General features: G+C 44.6%; 1 protein-coding gene across 1 annotated transcript; it reads right to left on the reverse strand.

Moving 5' to 3' along the window:
• Positions 1-315: 315 nt before the first annotated feature.
• LOC139472910 (integumentary mucin A.1-like) lies at positions 316-7,187 on the reverse strand. The gene is made up of 3 exons (XM_071255377.1): positions 7,112-7,187; positions 4,633-4,906; positions 316-781 (listed from the first exon to the last, which is right to left on the reverse strand). The coding sequence occupies exons 1-3, from the start codon at positions 7,185-7,187 to the stop codon at positions 316-318; spliced, it is 816 nt and encodes a 271-aa protein (XP_071111478.1).
• Between the last annotated feature and the right edge of the window lie 694 nt (positions 7,188-7,881).

Genomic DNA, 7,881 nt, shown 5'->3' on the forward strand with positions numbered 1-7,881 from the left:
TTATGTCAAAAATTAAATATTCGGCAATAGTCAAGTTGGACCCAGAGAACTGTTTAAACAACCATCTGTTAATCTGAAGCTTGTTACCTCAAACTCTACTATCCCGATACATGATTTTACACGATGGAGTATTACCTTTCACTTTGTATCGCCACTGTTGCATGAAGGCACTCTCACTCCCCTTGTCTCGAAAGTGTAATAACTTTTCGAGTTGAGGGATCAATTGAAATTTCTATAATCATTTTGTATGGAATGTATTTCAGACATTACAATTACAAGGTTCTATGGGTTTCTTATATCCGGAGCTGATTTTTTTTAGAAGCACGTAGTTGACAAGCCTGTGCATTGCTTCCAGTTGTCATCCCAACTTGTGGCGGCGGGGCATGCACGGTTGTCACGCAAATGGCCCTGGAAACACGTCGCATACACGTTGCAAGATACGCAAGACTGGTAGTCCCCATCCACCCGTCCGCTACAGGAGGTTATACACGGGTTCACGAAAGGCGTCGGGCTGGTAGTAGTCGGCGAGGTAGTGGTCGCCGAAGTCGTTGTAGCCGATGTTGTCGTAGCACTGGTTGTCGTTGTTGGTTCTACGCATGTTGTTGATGTTTCCTCGCAGCGTTGTTTTTTGTTGTCCCACATTAAGAAGGGAGGGCAGTCACGGACGTACATGGTGTTGCTGGTGCATGTGAGGTATTTCTTACATGTCTGGCACCACTGGTAGTTTCCAGTGCTTCGACCCGAACAACTTGTGATGCATGGGTTAACGAAAGGCGTTGGGCTGGAAGACAATAGGGAACAACTTGTGATGCATGGGTTAACGAAGGCGTTGGGCTGGAAGACAATAGGGAACAACTTGTGATGCATGGGTTAACGAAGGGCGTTGGGCTGGAAGACAATAGGGAACAACTTGTGATGCATGGGTTAACGAAAGGCGTTGGGCTGGAAGACAATAGGGAACAACTTGTGATGCATGGGTTAACGAAGGCGTTGGGCTGGAAGACAATAGGGAACAACTTGTGATGCATGGGTTAACGAAGGGCGTTGGTCTGGAAGATAATAGGGAACAACATGTCAATTGCGAGAATGGTGTTCAACGTCAACAATATTCCTTTGGAATAATACAGTGAGTGAGCGAACGTGGTTTTTCGCCGGTTTAAGCAATATTCCAGCAATATCACGGCAGGGACACCAGACATGGGCTTCACACATTGTATCCATGTCGGGAATCGAAGGTATATAGATGCAGGTGCAGGTGCGGGTGTAGTGCCTCGGCATCGGCGCGTCACTTCAAGAAATTCAGTAAATCGCGTCAATGTATTGTCTGGTCAACACCCAATTGTTTACAGGTTGCAGGTGGGGTGGGATGGGAGTGGACAAAATGAAAAGTGTTCGTCCCTCATCACTTTTGTTTTCAATAAAAAAACAACAACAAAAACTACCGTCACTTTTGAGGAACATTGCCTGAAAAAAACATTTAATTTCTTTATGCAGCCTTATCGAACCTGGACAAGCAAACTTAATGACTGAAAGCGGAATAATAATCACTCTGCCGAGTCACTTGTCATGAATAAAGCATGCTGATATCCAAACACCATTTTTTTGTCCTTACACGGGGCGGTCGGTTAGACTAGTGGTTAAAGCGTTCGCGCGTCACGCCGAAGATCCGGGTTCGATTCCCGACATGGGTACAATGTGTGAAGCCCAATTGAGGTGTTCCCTGCTGGAATATTTTTAAAAGCGGCGTAAAAGCCCCACTCATTCACTCTCTCATTATCCTTACACCCTACTTGATAAATAGAGAATTTTCTGGGATGTGATTGTTAATGTCAAGTCGCTGATCCATCGAATGTGCTTGAACATACAGTCCAAGATTGTTGCACTGACATGGCGAGGTGCGTGAGCGTGTGTGTGTATGTGTGTGTGTGTGTGTGTGTGTGTGTGTGTGTGTGTGTGCGCGCGCGCGCATGTGTGTGTGTGTGTGGTTGCTTGTACTAGTCGCGTCCCGGATTACTGCACCGACATAGCGACGCGTGCGTGCGTGCGTGCGTGCGTGCGTGCGTGCGTGTGTGTGTCTGCTTGTACTAGTCGCGTCCCAGATTATTGCACTTACATAGCGACGTGTGTGTGTGTGTGTGTGTGTGTGTGTGTGTGTGTGTGTGTGTGTGTGTGTGTGTGTGGCTGTTTGTACTAGTCACGTCCAAGATTATTGTACTGATATAGCGGCTCGCGCGCGTGTTTGTGTATGTGCGTATTGATGTGTGTTAACACGAATACCCCACTCAGACACAGTATACTGACTCCGAGCCGACCAGTCCTTGTTTTAGCCCCTTAATGCCGAGCGTCAGACAGGGTAACAACAAGTACAGTCCCTTAACGTCTTTTGGTATGGCACTACTGGGATCGAACCCCGGATCTTCCGCTAGACCACGGAGGCGGTCCATTACTTCAGGTGAAGAAAGTGGCGGTAGAGAATGTGTTCAAAGCAACCAGAGCTATATGTGTAATGCCAAGGAAACAGCAACTAGCATAGTAAATCCATCGCTATATATAGCAAACAGATGCAGAGAGAAACTCCGCCGGAATTTCCCTTAGTATCATTTGCTTATAAAGAACACTATTATCCCATCAATGTAAATGGACCAGTGGCCTTTTCGCGGAAAAAAATGTAAATATATTAAGATTACAATATTGTCAGAATATATAACAGCAAAAGGCAGTTCACAAAATAATTACATTTTCACATTTATGCTGGTTGAAAGCTTTCTCCCCGATGGACTTTTCAGTGGAGGCATCGCGGTCAAAGGAGTTTCTTTTCGCTACTGATCGACAACTTTCAAAAATATCCAAGCGACATCATGGAGTGGCTCGGTCATTTTATTACCGCCTTCGCCATGCTTGAGGATTTGACACAGAGAAAAATCCATGGTACGACCCAGAATATGTAGAGGGCGTCATGGAAAATGATAAATACACATTTTTGGGGTAATAGGCCCGTATACAGTCTCAGACGTATCCGGGCCAACAAACCTGATCTTGTCCTTTTTGATAAATCCAATGAAATCATTTGTATTATTGAATTTGCTGTCCCTTTTGACACCAGTGTGATTGACAAGATTCAGGAAAAAACATAGCAAATATGCAGACCTCGCTTTCGAAATGTCAGGTTTGCATCCAAAGTTCCAAGTTGTCTGCCTCCCCATTGTTCTCTGTGCCTTAGGTTTGGTACCTCCCAATCTGTTGACTGGGAGAGTACCCGGGTTTGCTTCCAGGACTACAGCCCTTCTGACAGTCTGGGTAATGCAGAAGGCTGCAGTTATGGGGAGTCTTCACATTTTTCGAAAAGTTCTGGGTGGGTTTGACTGGACAGCGCTTCCTGGGAGAAGTCCCATTTGCTGTCTGGGCTGCGTGTAGAGGGGGCGAGGGCCCTGAGCTTATCACGAGCCTTACCAGGCTGACTGTGCCAGTATCACACAAACCCTCTTTGATGCATTTTTAAAAATTTTAATCTGTACATAAAAATAAAGCGACAAAACCCTTTCCACATCCAATAGAAATCTCTGCATAAAGAAGAGTTGATTGTAAGATGGATGACAGGTCGCCACATCCCGACGTCGACGATTGTTGGTCATTCTATCGACCACTGGCATACATATCCAGGCACGAATATTAACAGGCCGATGTCATGTAGCTGGACAATATATGTTTATGGCACAACACAACACACAACCAATAAGGGAGGAAGTCCATATTGACGAACATCGTGTAACACTTTGGTGAAACCAGCGGGAAAAGGTCGACTGCTGTCAAACGAAATAGGACGAATTTTGGTTCGAACTCAGGGCAAGCGGATCCTGGTACCGAAAAGAAACAAAACACCGGCCTCACAGATCACCGGGGCGCATGTGTACAAATGGAGCAAAATACGTTTTCGCCTGATCACTTATCATTGGAAACATGCATGTTTTTGGTTTGGTTTGGTTGTTGTTTAACGCCGCACTCAGCAATATTCCAGCTATATGACGGCGGTCTGTAAATAATCGAGCCTGGACCAGACAATCCAGTGACTGACATCATGAGCATCGGTCCACGCAATTGGGATTGATGACATGCATCAACCAAGTCAGCGAGCCTGACCACCCGATCCCGTTAGTCGCCTTTTACGACGAGCATAGTCACCTTTTACAGCAAGCATGGGTTGCTGAAGACCTATTCTACCCCGGAATCTTCACGGGTCGGAATTACTCATGTAATAACACGAATATTCTTTGGTACATGACAATAACATCGCGTCCGGTCACAATGGCCTGTTAAAAATTCAACGAAGAACGTTTGGTTTGATATAAACACTTAAGAATAGCAACCAAACAAAAGACGAATTTATTCATGTTTGGAAATGGACGTTTAAACCGAGGTCCATATGAAATACGCTCATATAGTTAGTTCATGCAAATGGGCAATGAAGGCTGATCATATGTTTCAAAGGTGTACCTTTAAATTAAATACATAAAATAGGTTCATATCTGGATATCGTATGCAATTCCGGTCATTATTTCTTATTGTGTTTGCGTTTGTTTCATTGGTGAAAAATCCGGCTTTTGGTCATGTGTTACCTCCCCATATTACACTCACCTTGTTGGGATTGTGGTGGTGGCGCTAGTCGTCGTGGCACTGGTCGTGGTCATGCTGGTAGGTAGTGTACAGGTCGCACTATTGAACTCGCACCGTTTGAGGTTGTCATCCCAGATCTGAAGCGGGGGGCACTCTCGGCGGTCCCGCAGCAGCCCGTTGTCACACGTTGCATAAAACCGACACGACACACATGACTGGTAGTCCCCGTTGGGAAGCCCGCTGCAACTGCTGATGCAAGATGCACCTATCTGCCTCTTCTCTCTCGAGAGGACTGCTGAAAACAGTTGAAGGTATCAAATTAGTTCGCGGTCAAATAAACACCATCCACTGATCCCAAGCTCTTCACAGCGATAGCCCGTATGTGGCGCTCCCTATACTATCACTGCCACCTGTCAGAACTCCGCACCGTGATGTGTGGCCACAACCATGTTTGGAGTTGAGCTCGCAACCTACTGACCGTTATGACTGCCGTGGCGCCGAATACTCTTACTCCTGCTAAATTATTTTCTCTGTTTATCTATTTAAATTTCTATTTCATTACAACTATCATGTAATTGCAATAGTAAGAATGAAAGGGGGAGGTTAAGTCATTTTCCGTTCGTCTGCAATCTCGGACCAATATGATCAAACAAACACAAAGTTAAATTCATATGGGAAATATGGTCAGTCGTGAACCTTTTCAAAAATAACTACGATGACATTCCGAAAGACATAAACAAAAGTATAAACGTTACTACATTTGGGTTTAGAGGGCACATTTCACGATTCTTGTAATGGCCGCGCCCACACTGGTGGCAGCAATGCTACCGAGAGTGTAACGAAGGTGTCACGCGCTGTGAAGGAGCTTGCCATCGAACTATGGTAAAATGGTCGGCCACTTAATATCTTTCTATTATAAGATTTCAAAGTCAAAACTCGAGTCTTTTAGTCAATGAAACATCGGCTCAACATACCAGAGGGTTGTTCAGTTCATAGCAGAATCTCATTAAAATCCGATCTGAGTTCTCGCTGCCGCTAAACAAAGATCTGAGTACATCCCATTACGGGTTACAACAGAACAACCTTTCGAACGAACTTCGATCGGCCATTTAAATTACTAACAAGAAGTCGACATCAGCCAATTAGAAAGCAGCTTTCTCGAGCCTTAAGGCACACGTTTCAACCTGGCGACCTCCATTTCAGACAACGCTTGAAAAATATGTTCTCGATTAAAATTATGAAAACTGAACAAACAAACATTCCAGGATGTCTAATGTATGGTTGCGATGGTATAGCAGTGCTTCCCATGTACTGTGCAACGCCTCTTCCGTTTAAATATTTTATCCCACGGAAGCGAGAGAAAGACGATGATTTTGACGGAATCAGTGGTACGAGCAATTACTGTCGTTCGGAATACCCCCTGTTAACGTTTTCGAGGTTGCATGATTAGAAAACAAATTCCGACTCTCACGGCTGATCTGGTAAGCGACGCTTTGATTGGTCGGATTAAGGGTAGTTCTAACGTGACCCGTAATGGGATGTCCTGAAATCTTTGTTTAGCGATAGCGAGAACTAAGATCTGATTTTAATGAGATTAGTTCATAGCAGTGAGTGCTGCATGCGTATTTCATGTAAACTGTGATATGTGGTTTCTTATTCTGACGTTCATCACGACTCTGACTACGACTACGGTTACAATGGTGCAGGCGGCATGAGGCATGTCTATGATGACGTGCTTGCACCTGACAGATCTGGCTGACGGTGGAAGACGAGTATACCACCTCACTGTGAACGTAGGTCAGCGTTCTGAAGGAGGGTCGTGTTGATTGGCGTGCAGTAATATTGTGGTGGTCGATCACGCAACTAAAAAATGTATGGTGTCGTTCATGCTAACCTCACATCCGAGGATTATAGGATGAAAATTGCTTTGCCGTAAAATACCTCCTGCCTTAGTGTATAATCAGTAAACGCTGTTAGTTTGAACGATTTTCGCGACAAAGCAGTCTGTTTACTTCGGATTATCTTTAAAAAATGCTTTGTTATGCACGGGAGTGAGTGAATCAGCTTGACGTGAGAGGAATGCCCGAAGTGATGCAGGTCTCAGGCTTTTATCACTTGATGGAACCCACGAGCACGGGTTTGCTGACAAACCTAGACACAACGAACTCGAACCAACGATCATACGTTTCTGGCGTGTCCAAGGGACGCAACTCTACTCTGCGAAGTGCGGTGGCTGAGACGACTGGTTCACCCGTGCCCCGTGTTATGTATGTGCATCAAAGTCAACATTTCATAGAGGACGGCGATGTTTTGTTCGTATTTTTTAAAATATGATTTATTGATGGAAGGTACTGAAATGTATAAGTTGTTTTTTTAAAGTGATGAAACACTATTGATAAGAAACTAAGTATTTGTTGTTGTTTTTCCTTAATAGGAGTGTTTGTTCCTTAATAGGAGTGTTGGAATAGTAATAGGTGTGTTGGCGAAGGTCAGTACGTACCATTTCCTTCCAAGCTGAAGCCATGAACGCTCACACTGACCATAGCCAGTGCCATCAATGTGTAAAGGCCATCCATTTTGTCCGATATCTGCAACATATGTCACATTGTGTTATTGCAAAATTTCCCTAACAGCTAAAAATGTTCCACAGCTATTAGAAATATCTGCTAAAGCAAACCCCTTTGCTCGAATCCGAATATCCGGGTCAGAAAAGGTCTTCAGCAACCCATGCTTGCTGTAAAAGGTAACTATGCTTGTCATAAGAGGCGACTAACGGAGTAGGGCGGTCAGGCTCCTTGACTTGGTTGATGCATGTTATCGTATCCCAATTGCGTGGATCAATGCTCATGATGTCAATCACTGGATTGTATGGCCAGACTCGATTATTTACAGACAGCCGTCATATACTTGGAATATTGCTGAGAGCGGCGTTAATCAACAAACCAACCAACCAGCCAACCAACTGTTTATGAATCACTTTAAGAACGTTATGACATCAGGTGTTCGCGAAAAGAGGAACATATCCTGCCCCAGTGGTGGCACACGTAATATCACACGCAAGGGCAACATTTTGAAAGCTTTGCTTTGGCCTTGAATGTTGCAACCCTGATCACATGTTTGATTTTCATTTGAAAATATCTTAATTTTATCAAAAGGATATCCTCAAAATGAACTGTACCGCCATTTAGCCAGTCGTCCCTGCACCGATACATTTTCTACCCCAGTCGCCCCTGCACCACTTCATTTTCTACCCGAGTCGCCCCTGCACCA

The sequence above is a fragment of the Haliotis cracherodii genome, unplaced genomic scaffold, assembly GCF_022045235.1.
Source record: "Haliotis cracherodii isolate W230 unplaced genomic scaffold, xgHalCrac1.p SCAF_25, whole genome shotgun sequence".
In the NCBI taxonomy this organism is placed as follows: Eukaryota; Metazoa; Mollusca; class Gastropoda; order Lepetellida; family Haliotidae; genus Haliotis; species Haliotis cracherodii.

What these genes read in the sequence shown, in the direction of transcription:
- LOC139472910 (XM_071255377.1), bottom strand. Translation starts at nt 7,187, where the DNA reads ATGGATGGCCTTTACACATTGATGGCACTGGCTATGGTCAGTGTGAGC. An exon ending in CTTCAGCTTGGAAGGAAATG is followed by an intron (nt 4,907 to 7,111) that starts GTACGTACTGAC and finishes AACTGTTTTCAG; the next exon opens with CAGTCCTCTCGAGAGAGAAG. An exon ending in ACCACCACAATCCCAACAAG is followed by an intron (nt 782 to 4,632) that starts GTGAGTGTAATA and finishes ATTGTCTTCCAG; the next exon opens with CCCAACGCCTTTCGTTAACC.